Source organism: Euprymna scolopes, chromosome 27 (genome assembly GCF_053919585.1).
Source record: "Euprymna scolopes isolate OS-2025 chromosome 27, ASM5391958v1, whole genome shotgun sequence".
Lineage (NCBI taxonomy): Eukaryota > Metazoa > Mollusca > Cephalopoda > Sepiida > Sepiolidae > Euprymna > Euprymna scolopes.
Window position 1 is genome coordinate 35130987 of NC_136508.1, and position 21816 is coordinate 35152802.

Consider the following 21816-nt stretch of genomic DNA (forward strand, 5'->3'; position numbering starts at 1 on the left):
ACGATTCTAATATTTTTAGTGATTCAGAGACAATTATCGATTCTTTTGCAATCTCTAAATATTTAGCTATAGAGATGCTATTCTTAAAATTTTTTAATTACTGCAAAAGCCCACGAAATATGTGCATATATTTTTGAAAACGTACAAATACACTTGTGGAGGGAGTAATTCACAGATTTTAGTTTTATTAGTGGTTTAAAATCAATAAATATTCATCATTAGTACCAGCAATAATAAATTCAATTTTAAACCAAAACAACAGAATATAATTAAAAGAATCGTCTTTGGCATCCGAAAATCAACATTAATTTTTTTTCCGATTCCAATACCAATGCATCAAAAAGTTCTGATTTTTCTGATTCCCGATCCTGATTAACCGTCCCAACACTAGTTGATACAGTGTATACAATTAATTGAACACAAGTAACTTTCAAAGAAATAAAAATTTGGGTTCATATCTTCGCCTTGGAGTACTAGTATATAAATTAAAAACAATCTGACAGGATTTTAACCTGGCACAGCTGATTGCATAGGTTGTAATAATATCCATTAGGGCAGTGGTTCCCAAACTAGTGTGTTGCAGAATGATCACAAGTGTGCGGCAAATAAGTTACAGGTGGAAGTTACAAGTTGTTAAAGGTAAAAAAACAACTTTCATATTGACTGGAATTGTTTGTATTAATAAATATTCACACATTATTACTTACATAATACTGATGTTTAAATATTAAAAATGAAATAAAATGCATAATAAATCGTTTGATAAGTTGTTAGATACTTTGAACTTACCAATATTGGTAAACACTGTTAATACTTTGTGTCATCTATTTCATTTACAATATTAACAGATTCTTCGTAGGCATTTCTTATCTAATATTTTTTGTATTAAAGATTAAGGTTTCAACCTGTAAAAATTGGATTATGGAAGAATATTAAATACCTGATATAACTTAATTTATATAAATAAAAATTTTTTTCCTTATATTACCTTTATTTTTTATTATCTTATTACAAAAAGGCTTCATGAGTAGAATATATTAAATATTTTTTGTTTTTTTTTGTGTGATAGGTGTACCACAAAAAATTAAAGAGATCAATAGTATGCCACCATATGAAAAAAGTTGGGAACCATTGCATGAGGTAAATCAAACCATGTCCTAGAATGAAAGTATTTCATAGAAAAAAATACCATATACCACTTTATCATTTTCCCTCTCCCCAACACCCAAAGAAAATTGGATATGTTTATTGTAGAGAATATTTTTTCACCATATACAGAGACAAGTAGAAAAATATAATATACAGAGTAATCCCCCTCTCTCTTCCAAAATGCCACTCATTTCATTTTTCATAAAATTTAAAATCCTTTCTGAGATTCAGATAAGTAGAAATAAATGCCATATTTGGTAGAAATAAACGTCAGTCTCTGGCTGACATCCACCAAATTTCAATCATGGATATCAATCAGTTTTTATTTCATCACCATTAAATCAAATGCAATGACATTTTAGAGATCGTCTCATCAGTAGGAAGTGTGATATTGAATGGGCTTCATACTAGATCTACTCTCCTCGATCTTTAACTGTGGTTTGTCTTAAAAAACAAAACAATCTTCACACTATTCTGAACTGAAAAGAGACCAAATCGTGGTACTGCCAAGAGAGGCATATATTGGAATAAGTGACATTGTACGTGGTTGTGTTTATTGTTAAATAATAAAATAGACTGTTGGATATTCATGATTAAATATTGGTGGGTAAGTCACATATAAATTGAAGTTTACTTGTACCAATATGGTTGAATTGTAGAAAGAATTAAAAATTTATTAATGGCTCCATAGTTGACATTTTTTTTGGATAAGGGAGATAAATCTGTAGGTTTCTCAGTTGATAAAACGAAATATTTCTTCTTTTGAGGATCAGGGGACAAAGTGATGGTGTGACAATATATATATATATATATATATATATATATATATATATATATAAAGTCCAAGTAAAGAATGTATTCCTAGGATAGAAATCCAGAGAATATCGACTGGGTTTATATAACAGGTATCAATAATAAATAGAGTGTGTATATATATATATATATATATATATATATATATATATAAATAAATAAATAAAAAGGAACAAATCGTATTACGTGATTATGTGTTCATCAACGTTTCGTCTTTATTTCGAGACTTCCTTGGATGAAATAAAGATGAAACGTTGATGAACACATAATACGGTTTGCTCCTTTTTATTTCTCTATTTTGCCGGAATACTATTTCCATTATATATATATATATATATATATATATATATATATATATATATATGACATGTATAGGCTTTGCTACACTGGCATGACAATGTTTCGATCTGTAGTTATTAATAACTAAGATCTCATCAGGAAAATAGTTTGCCTTTTTCTTTAAGAGTTCACATTGAACAGTAGTGAAGTCCCTCCATGTGTGTGTGTGTATATATATATAATTTAAATAAATTTTAGTCATAAATGTTATTTGTGCTTACTCGTTATGTAAATTTCATATGACATGCAATATTCCAACATGAACAACTCTGACAACGTTTGTTATCAAAATAATCTTTCATTATAAATGCACTAAAATCAAAATCCACATGAAAAATTATTTGAATAATAAATGTTGCAAGAAAGAAAACATTTCAATAAAATTTTATTCATGTCAGAAAATTGCATGAAACATGAAACTTATCTGACAAATAACATTTGAGTCTCAAAATCTTTTTAGATGAGGATTGCTTTTTGAATAATTTGAATTACTTAGACTACTATTCTCATCTAGATTGTTTTATTCATAATTTTTTGGCCAATGTACAAAAAGAAGGTTGCGTTAGATAATAGCCGGGTAGAAGCCTGTTCATCTATCTATCTATCTAATTATTAATCTATTTAGCGGAGTAAACAACAAAGAATCTGAATCATGGCATGTTTTAACGTGTATCAAACTTTGTTGACCGGTCAGTTTGCACCGGAAGTATGAAGTGAGAACCAGACATGACATGTCAGATGCTCCGGTTTGAGTAAGCTGAGTTAAACTAAGGTAAATTGAAACCTGGACATCGAATAAATTATAATGGTAGATTGTTCTTATTCCTGGTAGAAGTGCTAATTTATGTTATTTTTTATTTATTATCACCTCTAGTGAGAATCGAATCATCATCATGAACACTGCCATTTAGAACTGATTGATAAGCAATGCTCTTAACCAGTAGGCCATGGGTCCATGTGAACAATTTTGGTATGAATTTTGGTAATGCTAAGCCTAATCTTAGATGTGCAGTATTCATATTTATTATATATACATAAATAAGCAAACAAATTTACACGGTTGCAACACTGAACATGCTAACGTTTTGGACAAATGGTCAGTTAAAATCAGAAGTCCTCATCAGACAACTTAAATAGTTGCTTTCGACAGAAGACACCAGTCTTAAATACATCCTATATCTTGCTCTTCTTTTATTGAGCATTCTTAATAACCTCGTTAAATTCATTAGTTATCATTCTTGAATACCTTTAACCTGAAAAATATATAATTGATGATTGCATATTTAATTGAGAATTGTGTAAGCATGAAACACTAGTGTCTCTAGGTATAAAAATATTTAATATTTTGTGGTTATACATACATTATATATATATATATATATATATATATATATATATATATATAGTTATATTACTACATCTCAAAATGTATACTAAAATTGTCCATGTGGCTTAATGGTTAAACACACTGGTTAAAAATCAGTATCCGGATATATCATACAAGCCAGAATTCGAGGAGTTCAAATCTCGCCAAATAAGGAAATTTGAAAGTTAAAAGCTAAAAATGCAAATATCGAAGACAACCAACCAATCAAGGTTCAATCCTTACGATAAACATTAATTACTAATATCTAAAATGAAAGCAATTTATCTCCATGAATTAAATAAAGGGTTCACTTTGAAGTTTCGTCCAAGTTCCTCTTGAATTCAACAAAGATTTTCAAGTTTGACTATAAAGTTCCAAAGTTTGAAAAGATGCACCCAACATAGGCCGTAATGCTATGAATATAACACAAAGATGAAAATAGTAGTCCAGAGAATCCAAATGATACAAGTTAACATTTATTTATGAGAATTTGCTATGCATAAAAAAGAAAAACAACCATAAATTAAAAATATGAAAAAACAAAAAAAGATCTTTTAAAACTCTGCTAATGAGATTCTTTCCGCCTGATATATAACATGAAAAGAAAATATCATCTCCATGGAGAAATCACAACATTGCCGTGTACAATCAAGTACATCATAAAGAGCATAAGGCAAAAGAAAGCTGTTTGGATGATACGTCCACTTAGAAATGGACGGATGTTGTAATGAATGTAGCGTAGAATCGAGTTCAGTTCATTTCGTTGATATGCGATGTATGTACTCACCAGAAAAGCAAGTATATCTGCTACTATCAACATGAAGAAGACGTTGTTCCAACCAAATTTGTCTGAAACGATTCCTGTTAACAAAGGTCCAATAGCAGCACCTAAATAAAACAATAATGAAAAAAAAATATATATATGAATTAAGGTATAATGACGATAATCATAGGTGCTAAATTGTCTCCCTTTGTATTAAGATAAAATCGGTTCTGTTTTTTTGTGTAAAGTTCTTAGAGTGATCTCCCTTGCTTGTTGTTGTGGATTATTGACTGGAAAACAAAGATGGAAGTTTTGATAAACGACTGTGATTTGAGTAAGGTAAAGAATAAATCAACAATAGGATGAGGTAAAGGAGTATCCATATTCATAATAATTAAAGTTTGGTTACGATAGAAGATCCATCTGACTCCATATTCAAAACAAATCAGTAGAATGTCTATGCGACTCATAGATGAAATAAAGATTCTTATCCAGAATTCAATTATGTAGAAAATCAATTTTAAATTAAAAAAAAAAAGAAAAAGAAAATGATTTTTAGTGATTGTAATAGTAATGTGTGGCTATTACAAAGCTGATTTTGATCTCTGTAGTTCGAATCGAGTTATCTCCCTCCTTATCTTAAACATGGAGGGGATCTAAACAGGAGTGCCTCAGGTGTTGATTGCTGGACCATTATTATTCCTGATATTTATAAACGACCTTCCTAATAATATTGTGTCCGAGATGGGTATATTTGCTGATGATACAATGCTCTGTAATATGCATGAGGGAAGAACAGATGTATATAAATCTAAGACAATGGAAGAATCGTTAGAAAATGACCTCCAGACTATAGTGGAATGGGTCCGCAAATGGATGGTAACATTTAATGCTAGTAAAACTAAGCTGTTCTCCTTTAACAATTACAAAACGCCTCTCCAACCCCCTATATCCATGACAAATAGCACCCTACCTGAGAATTCTACCTTCAAACTCCTCGGCCTAACATTTGCGGGCAATATGAACTGGAACAAATACATAGAGGACATTGTAAAGGCTGCTGCGAAGAAGGTGGGTTCCCTCTATCGAACTAGAAGACTATTCACACCTAAGAGTATCCTGTACCTTTACAAAACCACCATTTGCCCATGCTTGGAGTATTATTGCCACATCTGGGCTGGTGCATCTATCATTAGTCTTTCCCTCTTAGATAAAATCCAAAAAAAAGTTGTCAATCTAATCGATCCCACTTTATCAACTAAGCTCCAGCCCCTGTCTCATCGTTGCAATATTGCATCACTGTGCCTGTTTTACAAATATTCTAATTGGATGTGTTCTGATGAACTCGTTTCACTTGTACCCCTTCGACGTACATATCCCCAGCAAACCTGCTTAGCAATAAGATCTCACCCCTTCACTGTTGTTGTCCCTAAATGCCCGAAAGCTTTCTATTCTAATAGTTTTTTCCCTCAAACAGCTAGACTTTGGAATTCCCTTCCTGCTGCCTGCTTCCCTGGCTGTACTGATATTCAGAAGTTTAAATGTAACATTAACAAATACCTTGTTTATCTTTTCTAGACATGGCCCCAAATAGTAGCACCTTACGTCCAAGTGGCGATAAGCTTTGTAAGGGGTGAACATGAGTAAAACAAAAAAACAAAAAAAAACATCTCACTTCATCATAAAATTTGATTTTCTTAATTAAAAAAATCAATTGATATGATTTTTGGAATATGATATTTTTTATTCTGTGACGAGTACGTACCATTGCATAGGAGGGTCCATATTGGAGCCAACATATAACAGAGGCACAGAACAGAGGATGATAATGACATTTATATTCCGAGAGAGACATTTATAACAGAGCTGAGAGAGATGTGGAATACATAATTCAATGTGTAATGCAGTTCTTTTACATCGGAGGGAAGATACTTCACTTATGATGGAGGAGGGGACAGACAATGCTTGGAGGGGGAGTTATACAAAGTTCATTTATAGATGATGATCAAAACACATTGACCTTTTCAGTTGGTGGAATCACAACACAAAGACAAACAGTTACAAAATATTAGATGATTTCTTTATTCCTCAGCCGGCCGATTGATGATGTCAGAATTTCAAGCCTTTTCGACCACATGATCTCTCTTCTACTCTTCGCCTCTAAGGGTATCAGCTTCCAGTCTGACTATCTCTCTCTCTCTTTCTGGCTGTGTATGTCTCTCTCCTAACTTCAAACCCTCAACTCAATATATTGAGAATCTTTGTTTATGACGTCAAAAGTGTGCTGTTAACCAACGTGACTAAATTTCACGTGGATTTTACATATGTCTGTCCAAACACACTTTTGGCAAAAAAAGAATTCCAAATTTTAATTGTTCAATATCTAACCTATTTTAAAATCATTATTTATAAACTCGCAGTTAGAATCATGTAAGTAATTTGTTAGTGAAACACTCATTGAAGAGACGAAACACACATGGTATCATAACGAGGAATTTATTTACACTGAATAGAAACAAAGCAGTTTACTACTAAAAAGAGTGTCACTCAACGGTAGTGGGAGGTTGCAGTCAAGAGTGACGGTGGCAGTTACTAAGTCAAAGGGAGATAACTCGTATTTACTACATATGTAACCTCTGCGGTTTTTTTTACTGAAAAATAAAAGTATTTTTATTTTTAAAGTTTTCTTATTTAGTTTAATTGGTCTCCCTTTCTTTGTGGAGTTTGGTATTATTTTGTTTTCTGAGCTTGTTTTTGATACAACTTGTTTTTGACTATTTTCTTGGTTAAATATGTTTTCATAGTCATGTCTGACTTTAAACTTTTGTTTTTCTTTTGTTTTTAAAATATGACGTCTGTTACGCCGTACATATTTTCCTTGTTCTGTTTTTATTAGATATGAACGAGGCTCTTTTAATTTTTTCACAATCTTACCTTTTAGGTTCCATTTTTCTTGTGAAAGAATACGGACAGTATCGTCTTTCTTTAGTTCTGGTAATTCTTTGAACTTTTTATTTATTTCATGCTTTTTCATTGTTTTGTTATGCATGATATTTGGAAGATTTGTCCTTAGCGTTCTTTTCATCAACTGTTGGGCTGGTGATGGGGTTTTATCTTTTAATGGTGAAGTCCGTAACACTAACATTGCTAGGTATGGGTCTGGTCTACTTTCAAACGATTTCTTTAATGTTCTTATAATTGTTTGAACGTTTCTTTCTGCTAAGCCATTGGACTGTGAGTAGTTCGGACTTGTCATGATATGCCTGAAATCCCAATCTTAAGCAAATTGTCTAAATTCTGATGATCAGTACTCGGGTCCATTGTAAGTAATCATTATTTGTGGAATGCCAAATTTTGCAAAGGTGTTCTTTATTTTATTGATCACCATACTTGATTTGCAGTCATCAAGTTTGTGGATATCGAAATATCTTGTCGTGTAGTCTATTATCACTACATATGCTTTACTATATAAGCAAAATACGTCTGTCAGGTATTTCATGGTGTATTAGTGATTCTGATGTTTGTCGGTTTCTGTGATCTAGACAATGTGTGCATGTGCTAACCATTCCTTTTATTTGATTGTTTATGTTTGGCCTATATACGACCTCTTTAGCTCTTGCAATGTACTTTTCTATGCCTAAATGTCCAGTATGGATTTTTTGTAGGGCTTCCTTCCTTAGGGAGGTTGGGACCACTATTTGTGTACCTTTCAATACTAGTCCTTTCACGACTGATATGTCATCGCGGACTGGCATATATGGTGCTATTGTGGGTGGCACATCCTTATTTTCTGGCCAAGTTGATGTCGCATATTTCATGAGTATTTTTAGTGTTGGGTCTTTCCCAGTCTCCTCACAGTATATGTTGAGTTTTTGGTCACTCATTGGGTAAAAAGTATCCTGTACCTCTATAAGGCCACCATTCGCCCATGTATGAACTATTGCTATCATATTTGGGCTGGTGCATCTGCTACTAGTCTCTCGCTCCTAGACAAGGCTCAAAAGAGAGTCGCCAATCTGATAGGCCCTGATTGGCATCTAAGCTTCAGCCTCTGTCCCATCGACGAAATGTTGCATCCCTCTGCCTATTCTACAAGTATTTTAATGGTGAATGCTCTGGCAAACTGCAGACATTTGTGCCCCCAGGACATAGACACCTTCGACAAACCGGACAAGCAGCTAAATCCCACCCCCACACAGTAGAGATCCCTAGATGTAAAAGATCTTTCTACTCCAGTAGTTTCTTCCCCAGAACTGCTAGACTCTGGAATTCCATTTCAGGTCCCTGCTTCCCCAACTGTACTGACATGCAGAAGTTCAAGTGTAATGTGAACCGACATCTTGTTGCTCAAATCCCAACATAGTGCTCCAGTAGTTGTTGCCCCTGATAGTAGCCCCCTACACCAAAGTGGCAATGTGCCTTGTTTGGGGTGAAAATGTAATAAAAAAAAAATAAAAAATAAAAAAATGGTATGGATATATTTGTCTATTTCTGTATCCGATATTCCTTGTTCGCTGTCTGATATACATGCACGTGATAATGCATCAGCAATTACGGATTCTCGTCCTGGAATATATATTACTTCGAATTCGTATTTCTGAAGTGCGAGTATTGCGAATTGTTGAAATATTTTCTGTTTCGCATGTAGCCATTATCTTGGAGTGTCTCTTTGTTTCTTCAGCACTCAGGCCTGCTTGTATCGCCTTCTGTAAATCCAGTGAAGGTTCTCTGAGCATTCTTTCTCTGAACATGTTGTCGTTAACGCCACAAATTAGAATGTCTTTTATTAATCTTTCAGCGAGGTCACCGAATTCACATTTGTTCGCCTTTTGTCGTAATTCCGTGACGTACTCATCAAATCTCTGAGTTTCTTTCTGTTTGCATGTGAGAAATTGATATGTGAGAAACGTCAGGTTTTTTCTTGGTTGGCAGTGCGCGTCAAATTTTTCTATTACTTTTTTCAAGTTTAGCTTCTCGTCGTCATTTTCAAAGTTGAACATATAATATATTTTCCTTCCCTCGTTTCCTATACAGGTCAACAATATTGAAGTTTTCACCTTCTCTGGTTTCTTGTCCGACTGTAGCTTGCAGGAACAATTGAAATTGGTTTTTCCAAGTTTCCCATTCCTGTCCGAGATTATCTGAAGAAAAATTTAATTCTTTTGGATGTGGTAAAAATTCCATTTTTTTTTTTCGAGAAGATATTGATATACGGCTGTGAGTGTTGACGGTTCGATGTTTTATCCTTACACCATTTTATATTATGGGTTGTTACAGGTGAATATTAGTTAGAATCATGTTAGTAATTTGTTAGTGAAATATTCATTGAAGAGACAAGCACATGGTATCATAACGAGGAATTTATTTACACTGAATAGAAATAAAGCAGTTTACTACTAAAAAGAGTGTCACTCAACGGTAGTGGGAGGTTGCAGTCAAGAGTGACGGTGGCAGTTACAAAGTCAAAGGGAGATAACTCGTGTTTACTCCATATGTAACAATTACTGTTTTAGTTAAAAATGAAGTGACTTTAATGTATAAACATACATTTGCGCATGCGACAAGCGCACTTTAAGTTTCAATATTTTTCAATTTTGACTCCTTAGTATTTCTATTAACTAAAAACCCATAAAAGAATGATCCACAAAAAATGCAATCATTGGACCCATCCGACCTTGAATCTCAGAGGAAACTCAGATTGAACAAGTGAAGCATGCCTGGTTCCCCCTGAGTGCACAGTGAACAAGGCATAAAAAAAATGGATGAAGCAAAACTTATGGAGTAAAAAGTATCATTTTTTTTTTGCAATTTTTGGGGCATTTGTGACCCCTTTTGAGCTCCTGGAATGCGAAATCCTTGTGAAAATGGACAAATGGTGCAGTTTAACACCTTAAGACATGTATATTAGAATTCAGCACCATGGAAAACCACTATATAGACATACGTATCAAGTTTTTGAGTAATATGAAAACAGACCTCCAAAAAGGCATGTTTTGTTTTTAGCCCTAAAAGTCCCAGAGGGATGCGAACCAGAATTTTGCTAGGGTTACCCATACTGAATTTATATTAAGAACAATGGCCTCCCCATTTTGGTCAAGTTTCAGGAAAATCTAATGAATGAATCAAACGCTATAAGCAAAAACTGTTATTTTGGGGCATTTTTGACCTCTTTTGAGCCACTGGGGATGCTGAATCCCAGTGTAAATGGATAACGGTGCAGTTTCAGCCCTTAACACATGTATATTTGAGTTGACCACCGTGAAAAATCAATATATAGTCAAACATATCAAGTTATTGTTGAGAAATATGAAAAAAGAGCCATAAAAAAAGGGGCGTTTTTAGCACTAAAATTCCCCGGGGATGTGAACCAGAATTTTGCCAGGATCACCCATACTGGATTAATATTAAGAACAATGGGCTGCACATTTTGGCTAAGTTTCAGAAAAATCTAATGGATGGATCAAAAATTATGGGGCAAAACATCATTTTTGGCCATTTTGGGGCATTTTTGACCTCTTTTGAGCTCTCGGGGATGAAACGGGAATTTTTGCAAAAAACAAAAAATTTTTCAGTGCACATCTATTTAATGAAATACAATTTGTGGCAAAATTTCAGGAAAAAACTAATGGACGGTTATCTGGCAATCGTCCAGACTAACTGACGCAGGGAAGCAAAGACGCCACTGAAAACATGGGTCCCTTTCTGATAAATCGGGGACCAAAAAACTGAAGACAAACAGACAAACATAGCGAGTTTTATAACTAAACATTAAGATTGAATTTTCTGGTAACTTGTATTGATGACCTCACAATTAAAATTTACAACTGTCAAAATATGATTGAATTGTTAAATGTACATAAAAAAGAGGAGCTCTCTGTTAAAAATTGAACAAGTATTTTATAAATTTTTTTTTCCTTTTCATTATCTAAAATTTTGGTGCTTAACCCTTTATGGTTGAACTAATTCGTTCAGTTGTAAATAAATGAATATAACAGTATAAATAAAGTGGAAATTGATTCAATCATACTGTGTATGTATCAGTTCAGTATCTGGGTAGATGCTAGATACCTCTAGATTGCAACTGTCTATTGCTTACATTCAGTGTGCTGTCATCTGACTCAGAGAATGGAGGATTTCATTTGTTGTCATAAATACTTTTTTCAAGCACTATGGATAACAATCAAGATAAGTTTATGAAATGCAAAAACCCTCAGTGGTAGTTTAACTATTGAATTTCATAATTTTTCCAGTTTGAAGACAATCATAGTATCATTACACTTTAAACTAACTAAAATTAACAATAAATATTTTTTAATCATCTACATCATAATTCAGGTCATAAAATTAACAATAAATATTTTTAAATAATCTACATCTTAATTCAGGTCATAAAATTAACAATAAATATTTTTAATCATCTACATCATAATTCAGGTCATAAAATTAACAATAAATATTTTTTAATCATCTACATCATAATTCAGGGCATAAAATTAACAATAAATATTTTTTAATCATCTACATCATAATTCAGGTCATAAAATTAACAATAAATATTTTTTAATCATCTACATCATAATTCAGTTCATAAAGGGTTAACTGATAAAAATACAAAGATTCTTTTTTTCAAAAGAATAAAATAAAAATTGTGGAATGTGTCATCTATAATAGAAATCTCATCTGTCTGCTTAAATGTAGGTATGTATGTTTGTATGTCTGCCTAAAACTTTTGACACAGGCAACAGATTTTCACGAGATCGGTATTGTTTTGAAGCCCGGCCCTTCGGATGACATTGAAGAATTGGCTAAAAATATTAATTCCTTCACCCTCAGCTGGCACTATTCTACAAGGAGGGGTCGCTTTTGTCGCCGATATTTTCGAAAGTCATTCCCTCTGTTCGATTGACTAGCCTTAATTAAAACCTTCGCAACTTCTGGTTTGGCGATGGACGCAACGGCAAAGACATCACTTTTTTTTTCACATTCTCTCCCTCTTTCATGGTACAGGTTCGAGCCTGCCTGCCTACTATCACTTTTTCTTTTTTCAACACACACCTCTAAACACCCGGGCAACGCTGGGCACCCAAGCTAGTATAAGAATACATCAATTAATGACATAATCTAGAAAAAGTGAAAAGTAGCACCAGAAAAGATTCAAGAAATCAAACAGCTATTTGCTTACCTATACTGCCTGTTCCATCAATGATAGCCGCGACAGTGGCCAATGCTTTGGAATCTCCATGTAAGCTGCTGTGTGTACCCAAATCAGCACTAACAGCTGTCGTAATCAATGCATATGGACCATTTACGAAGACACCACAAATTATTAATAACACTGGAAGAAATAAAGAAAGATATTACTATTAAAACAGCTTGCCATAACTTAAATCAATACTACAAATGTTTTTTAAATAATGTATATATAACAGAGCATAGATCCTAAACTATTTGCATGTCAAATTTGCATCAATATTTTTAAACAGGTTATAATAAATATCTGATGTTATTCATTGGTAGTTTTATTGTCCTCTATTTTCTATATATTTATAGCAGAGTGCAAAGATCCCAAGACAACTATTTACAAACCTAATTTTTTTTTTTTTAACAATTTATAAGAAATTAATATTTAGTGTTATTCATTTGTAATTTTATTGTCCTATTTATATGCAAAATTTCTGTTCATATTAACAGTAATTAATTAAATTGATTTAATAAAAAAAAAGGATAAATTTACCAAAATCTTTCTTGCAATATTGTATCCATAATTTTTAAGGGTGGTAATTTAAATAAAAACTATTAGTTTTTACAATGACAATAGAATTATGCTAAAAATATACAATTGCAATTGTTAAAAATAATATGCAATTTTTAAGTTACACATTTAAAAAAAATATTTAAAGCTAGCAGATGGCGGGTAGTTATTTTGTTTGTAGTAAAGAAATGGACACCTAAAATCACCAGACAGAGTGATTTCCAAATCATGACTGTAATAGTCCCTTATGTTTTGACTTGTCATTTTTATCTTTCTAGGTCACCTTTGACCCTTCTAATTTTGTTTTGTAATACCATGTCCATTGATTATTATTGTGAATATTTTTATTAATATTTGATTGTGTTTTATATTCACTGCAGTCGATCGTTCAATATGCTTTTCAGTCTATATAATTTCTAAATCGACTTTTGTCACTGTCTACAATATATACAGTGACAACAAATAAAACACAACACAGCTGATCTATAAAAATATCTTATTTACTCCACACTGACAGAAGTTTTCGATTTAGTGTGACGATTGTTGACATCAATGAAAGCGTGTAGCAGGGGTGCAGTGCGGATGTTTTAGCAGTGAAGAAAAATGTGTCAGCTTTTCCTCACTCTGTGACAAATTCTCTGTTGCTCGCTTTCTGTTGTGTTCATTTATATAAGCATTTTTTCATTCAGGAATGTTTAATATTTCCCATGGTCTATTGCCTCGACCTTTTGACAGATATCCTTTCACATTTTTCTCGCCGATTTATGCCTTCCAATAGATAATAGTGGGAAGCCTCGTAATCGTCCGGACTAACAGATGTCAATGAAAACTTAGGTCCCTCTCCGATAAATCGGGAGACCAATATACTTGAAGAATCATGTTCACAAGTGAGAGAGAGAAAGAGAGAGATCATATATATATATATATATATATATATATATAGTACAAAACCTTGTTGAAATTCAAAGACTTACATTTTTTTCTTTTTTATAACTTTTGTTTATTTCATCTTGGATTTCTTAACTTACACCTGTTTCGTCAATGGGATGGCAATTTTAAGATTTTATGTGTTCATAAAAATCTCCTTTCCCTCACCAACTTGTCAGATGTTATTTCCATTCGATATTCCCAACAATATATATATATATATATATATATATATATATTTAGAACTGCCGACTATCAACGCAATGGTTGTAGGTTCAATCTACGGCTAGGAAAAGGTGCTAGTCTAACCACACTGATGAGTTGTGATACAACGAAACAGTACTGTATGTGAATGACTATATATTAAGCCCCCCTCTTTGAGGTTGAGCACTGTTGTAAATGTATCTTACCCACTGCTTATTTGATTTTTAAGCGAAGCTCGCTGTTTGTTTGTTTGTTTGTAAATAAACTAACAGCTCGAGCACTGTAAAAGCAATGGGCGAATGTTTATATAATAGACATTTGATGAGGTCGTTTATAAGCACCGATCCAGGATCCAGTGGTTAGAACTGCCGACTATTAATGTGATGGCCGTAGGTTCAATCCACGGCTAGGGAAAGGTGCTAGTTTAGCTACACTGATGAGTTGTGATACAATGAAACAGTACTGTATGTGAATGACTATATATATAGTAGTAGTACTAAGTTTTGTAAATATATATGGCAATTGAACTACACAGAATTTTCTGCATTTCATCCTCATGACAAGTCATCAGGCTATTGCATGTAATTAATGTTGCTTTGTGTTTTTATATATTCCTGTAATACTAGGTTTGCTAGTCAACCAATCAGATTTCTTATATATTTTCAAAACTTACTACCTAGCTCTACTTATGTATTGAGAACTATTAAAGGAAATACTGAAAATAGATACATAAAATGTTATCTAGATGCATAAAATAATATACAATGGTTTCTTTTAAATCTGGTATAGTTCAGGTTGAAGTGAATAATTTTGACGTTTTGTTATTTACTAAATGTTGGAGACGCCCCTCCATGGGATTAATGAACTATCTCATGACGTCACTTCCAGTATCGAGACCGGTGCCCGGCAGTCTGAGAAATAGTATTCTCAACTCACTTTGCCTGCAATCTATGTGAATGCATGTTCGTTTCCTAAAAATCCCGTGTTCATTTCGTTTATTACCATTTAACCGCATAACACTAAGCAATGTAAATATTTTTCCAAGTGAAGAATGACATTTCTAAAACAATTATTAAAAACACAAGAAATTCTAGTAGGAAATCAGCTGTCTCCTCACAATAGCAAAATGTGAGACATGATCGGATTTAAGTTGGCCACAGGGGAAAGGAGTTCAGTACCTAAAATCGCATTCAGGTCGGTTTCCACAAAGGGGTGAGGGGATTTACAGATTATTTTTGAACATTAATTTCAAGTATCAGCATGCAACTGATTCCGATATTAAGATCAGGTGATTTGCAAAGTTGAAATTTACTTTTTGAAAATAAATGAAATACTCACAAACATTCCGCACAAAACTGCCAGTGCCATACAAGTTATATATATAAAGCTGAAAAAATAAAAGGGTAAAATTTAGAAAAGCAAAAAGTAATCTGTACATCACGATAAACACTCGTCTAGCTGAACAACTGTCAGTAATTTTCCGCACTCTTTATCTGTGCCTAAATCAAAACGTAGATTCCATGAACAAAGCTCCTTTCTTAGAAGTGCACACCTGTGGAACTCTTCCGTTTGCCTGTTTCCCACCTGACTACAACTTGGATGTCTTCAAGTCCAACATAAACAAATTCCTGATATACCGCTACCTTAAGTAAGACATTTTATCAAATCTCCAATACTAACGATTACTACGATACTATCCCATTGATTACTGTACACACAATAACCCTTACCCCAGAGTGGCCTCTGGGCCTTGATAAGTGGTGACTTCCATGTAAAAAAAAAACAAAAAACTAGCATGGATACCCAGGTAGACATGAAATTCAGTTTGGACACAGTTGCTATACTAAGGATATTAAGCATCCCCTCTCCACAAAAAAGAAGTGAAAACTTCCCCACCAGATATTTTGGCAGCCAATGTGCTGGACGCTTCAAAAAAAAAAAAAAAAAAAAAAAAAAAATCAAAACAGTTTTTCTTTTAATCAAAATAGCAGTAAGTGCCAGTGCAACTGCAAAAAAAATTTAGTCGCAATAGGAACTTGAAACGTGAAAAACGTTACTGGCAAACACGGCCCATCAGACCACGATGTCTTAGGACGTCATTACACTGCAAAATAACGTTTGTAAACATACTTTCAGTTTGCTACACGAAAATCGTGGGAAAGTGACCGCCCATCCCCTCCCCTTGCAAGAAATGGTCCAGGTGACCACCACAGAATTGATCTTTTTTTGTAATTTTCACATAGAAATAATAATAAAAAAGTATAGAAATAATAATAAAAAAGTATAGAAATAATAAAAAAGTATAGAAATTTTTTATTATTTCTATACTTTTTTATATTATTATTTCTATACTTTTTTATTATTATTTCTATACTTTTTTATTATTATTTCTATACTTTTTTATTATTATTTCTATACTTTTTTATTATTATATCTATACTTTTTTTATTATTATATCTATACTTTTTTTATTATTATTTCTATACTTTTTTATTATTATTTCTATACTTTTTTATTATTATATCTATACTTTTTTATTATTATTTCTATACTTTTTTATTATTATTTCTATACTTTTTTATTATTATTTCTATACTTTTTTATTATTATTTCTATACTTTTTTATTATTATTTCTATACTTTTTTATTATTATTTCTATACTTTTTTATTATTATATCTATACTTTTTTATTTTTATTTCTATACTTTTTTATTTTTATTTCTATACTTTTTTTATTATTTCTATACTTTATTATTGTTATTTCTATACTTTATTATTGTTATTTCTATACTTTATTATTATTTCTATACTTTATTATCATTTCCATACTTTATTATCATTTCCATACTTTATTATCATTTCCATACTTTATTATCATTTCCATACTTTATTATCATTTCCATACTTTATTATCATTTCCATACTTTATTATCATTTCCATACTTTATTATCATTTCCATACTTTATTATCATTTCCATACTTTATTATCATTTCCATACTTTATTATCATTTCGATACTTTATTATCATTTCGATACTTTATTATCATTTCCATACTTTATTATCATTTCCATACTTTATTATCATTTCCATACTTTATTATCATTTCCATACTTTATTATCATTTCCATACTTTATTATCATTTCCATACTTTATTATCATTTCCATACTTTATTATCATTTCCATACTTTATTATCATTTCCATACTTTATTATCATTTCCATACTTTATTATTATTTCCATACTTTATTATTATTTCCATACTTTATTATTATTTCCATACTTTATTATCATTTCCATACTTTATTATCATTTCCATACTTTATTGTTATTTCTATACTTTATTATTGTTATTTTTATACTTTATTGTTATTTCCATACTTTTTTATTATTTCTATACTTTTTTTTATTATTTCTATACTTTTTTTTATTATTTCTATACTTTTTTTTATTATTTCTATACTTTTTTTTATTATTTCTATACTTTATTATTGTTATTTTTATACTTTATTATTATTATTATTATTTCCATACTTTATTGTTATTTCCATACTTTATTATTATTTCCATACTTTATTGTTATTTCTATACTTTATTCTTGTTATTTCCATACTTTATTGTTATTTCCATACTTTATTGTTATTTCCATACTTTTTTATTATTTCTATACTTTTTTTTATTATTTCTATACTTTTTTTTATTATTTCTATACTTTATTATTGTTATTTCCATACTTTATTGTTATTTCCATACTTTTTTTTATTATTTCTATACTTTATTATTATTTCCAATTTTATTTTTTTTATTATTTCTATACTTCTTTTTTTACTCATATTCAACCCAAGCAGAGAAAATTGCCACAAGACGTAAAGGGTTACTGTGAATTAAGAAACATGTTTTAGAGACATTTTAGGTAGGAAGTGGAGCAGCGAGATGTTTGATCACATTAAACTTCTGCATGTTAGTATAATCGAGGAAGCAGGATATAGGAATGGAATTCCAAAGTCTAGCAGTTCGAAGCAAGAAACTTTCAGAGTCAAATACTCTCCGGTACCAGGGGGACCTCTACATTGAAGGTGTGGGATTTTGCTGCTTGTCGGGTGTTGAGAGTATGTATGTCTGCAAGCCAGAGTGCGCTTCCACTAGGATGCTGGCTTTTCAACTCCCACTTTCCGACTCTTCTTTCATATCATCCCATCATGAGAGGAAATGATTCGGAAGTATTTATGTTAGTTATACGTGCAACAAGTTCCGTCAAGCATATTCCATGGAAGTGCTTGTAAAACAGCCACAGGGATGTAATTCTCTGGTAATGTGACGAGAGCTGGAGTTGACAGATGGTGTGGGATGAATTAGGCTAGAAATTATTTTTTGTCCTCTGTCCAAGAGGAGGAGATTATCAACAGTTTTTAGTCGGTCAATTCAGACTTCAGTAAAAGCAACCCCTATTGTCAGTCACACATTGTAGTTGAAGGTATATCTTGAAAACACACTCACCATTGGTGCCGCAAATGCCAGCATTATCATACAAATAACCCCTCTGGATTGAAGCTTATCCGACACAATACCTGCAACAATTCCACCTGAAAATGAAGGGACAATTGAAATTAATATTTTATCTTCAAATGCAAATATATTTTCAAGATTATTTATGAAACGCTTAACAAACAACATCTGCATATATAAAAGGCAAAACGGCCATGCGCGTTTTTGTATGTCCAAGAAAGACTTTTACAGGGGAAGGGGGGTTCGGAGGGGGCGTACTATATTTTAGAACTTTTTATATACTGTCTAGATTGTAATATCTACAATTTGCAAGCGGAGATCATCTCTATCTTTTATTTGAGCGACTTTTACAAAATTCACGCTATTCCGTCCTCTCGTGTGTTTGTTCGGGTTTTACGTATAAAAGCAAAACTAATCGAAAGCAAAGGCAGCTTCCTGGCTTTCATACTAGGAATGTCCAGAAAGCAATTAGCTTTGATCACTGTGGGGGAAACCCCTCATATCAGACAATTGCTATTCATTTGGACACCCCCTTTTTATGAGGAGCTGGTTTCTCCCCCCAGGTATGTCCAAGGATGGAGTACTGTTGCCACATTTGGGCAGGAGCTGCTAGAAAGAACTTGTCCTGTCTTGATAGAATTCAAAATAGACTTTGTAGTCTCGTAGGATATGTCCTTTTCTCTTCCCTGCAACATCTATCTCACAGAAGAGATGTTGCGAGTTTATCTCTGCTTTATCGTTATTTTCATGGCAAGTGCTCGACTGAGCTTTAAACTATGGTCCCCCCTTGCCAAACTTTTACATGAAACACTCGTCTAGCTGAAGACACTATCAATAATTCTCCCCACTCTTTATCTGTGCCTAGACATAAACGTAGATTCCATGAAAAAAAAAGCTTCTTTCTTAGAACTGCACACCTGGGGAACTATCTTCCGTTCTCCTGCTTTCCAGCTGACTACAATCTGATTGTTTTCAAGTCCAATGTAAACAAGTTCTTGATGAGCCGTTCCACTTAGGTTAACAAATTTACCAAATTTCTATTACTAACAATTGCTACATTGTTCAATTGACTGCTGTAAACTCTTAACCCGTATCCTCGAGTAGTCTCTGGGCCTTGATAAGTGGTGATGCCTATGTAAAAAAAAAATGCTTATATTACTAAATAATATCATAAATAAATAAGAATAATACTGTTAAACTAGCAGGACCTGTAGAAATTCCACAGCGGCTTCTTTCATTTCTGTACGGCACAATCACGTTGACACACCGGTTCTCGCCAGATCACAGAAGTTAAACAACGTTTAGCCTGGTCAGTACCAGATGGGTGACCATTTGGGAAGGCTAGGTGCTGTATGTACCTTTTGGGAAGGTTGGGCATGGGGCCAGCACCCTCGCCCTGTAAAAAGAACTCCTTGCTACAAAAACATCTACAAAAGTTGTAGATGGCCTATGCCCCTCCAGGGGCTCAAGGGCTATGGATCTTTCATTTCTAATATATTGCTGCTGGGCATTCTGTGAATGTTCAGGGTGAATGGAGACCCTGTGATATTATTGTAGCACTTTTATTAAAATTGTAAATGTATTTATCTAAGTAATTCAATTAATATAGTGCCAGGATATATCTGGTTATTATGGTTTATCTCCATTGAACAAATTAAATTTGTGCATGATTAAAAAATTAAATTATTTTTTCTTCCAATTTATTAAAAGTCGTCTGCTTCACTTTTTATTGGCAAAGCACATTTGTTATAGTTTTTTTAATTGGCAAAATCAACTTGATCAGCACTCAGCATATTCTGGTGGTTTATGTCAGCTGCCGGTCAAGTCAAAGCTCATATTTACAGAAATCCGGTGCACAAAGTGCGCAAAAGTACCCTAATTTAGCTCCTGAATCAATCACACAAGAATACTCTATTATACCAAATGGAAAATTTAAATACTTACCTAAAATTCCTCCAAAATCAAACAGTGTTGACAAATAGGCAGATTTTTCTGCATTGTAATGTGCTATAAAAATAAAGAAAAAGAAGTAATAATAATTTATCAATTAAAATAAATAAATCAAAGATTTTTCAGCATTGTAATGTGCTGTAAAAAAATAAATCAATAAATAAATAAATAATGATTTATTACTTAAAATAAATCAACAAACATTTTTTGGGGTTTATTTAGAATGTTTTCCAAACATATGAAAAACTAATTTTCTTTCGAAAAATTCAGAAAGTTACAAAAATAAAAATAACTGATGACACCAGAAACAGTGGGAGGAAGCTGGCAATTTTTGTAGGATTTTTCTTTGTATTACTTATAATAAAACATTTATTTTTTTTTATTCAGTCGATTTTACATCTTTAAAGTGGATGTGTTGAAGTCAGGAGTTAGCATTTCTTCTGGATTTTCTTTCTTTTTTTTTTTTTTTTTTTCCAAATCGATTGTAGTCAGGAACCAGATATGTTTTCATTAAAACCCAAATCCTGTGTATAACTTCACAATAGGCTTTAGGAATGAGATTTATAGAGATGGTTACAGTTCCTACTATCTAGATAACTAGATGTACCCGTAACCCACTGGGTCACAATTAAGAACACCATTTATTTAACTAATGATTGCATTTAAAAATTCATAAACATTTTCCTTGGCAACAAATCTTTACTTGTATATTATAATTATCTCTATCTCATCATCTTTCGTTTAACATCCATTTTACATGCTAGCATGCATTGGATGGTTTTAAGAAATTGCATTTCCAAGTAACCTATCTGTAGCCAAGTCTTTATTTATCTCTCAGGTCCATTTTTATCATGTTTTCACATATTTTCCTTGGCATTCCTCTGTAAACTGAACTTGTAACTGCAACTGTTCTACATCTAACTAATGCAAGAACTCTCATCCATTCTTTGAACATAACCATAGCATTGAAATCTACTCTTCAGCATACAGCTCTCTAAAAGATTCCAGAGTTCAACCATGAGCGTCAATAATATGTACATGTTA

General features: G+C 32.4%; 1 protein-coding gene across 2 annotated transcripts in view; it reads right to left on the minus strand.

Moving 5' to 3' along the window:
* The window catches only part of LOC145248818 (glucose-6-phosphate exchanger SLC37A2-like), a 164116-nt gene that overhangs the window by 16018 nt on the left and 126282 nt on the right, over window positions 1–21816 (minus strand). The window contains exons 12-16 of one of the 2 annotated variants that reach the window (XM_080110509.1): window positions 20767–20829; window positions 18814–18899; window positions 15652–15700; window positions 12613–12765; window positions 4455–4555 (exon numbers count right to left, since the gene is read on the minus strand). In XM_080110509.1, the coding sequence (XP_079966635.1) occupies window positions 4455–4555; window positions 12613–12765; window positions 15652–15700; window positions 18814–18899; window positions 20767–20829 (452 nt within the window). Of the gene's footprint in view, window positions 1–4164; window positions 4556–12612; window positions 12766–15651; window positions 15701–18813; window positions 18900–20766; window positions 20830–21816 lie in introns of those variants that run through there. The other variant, XM_080110508.1, reaches the window with a different exon arrangement.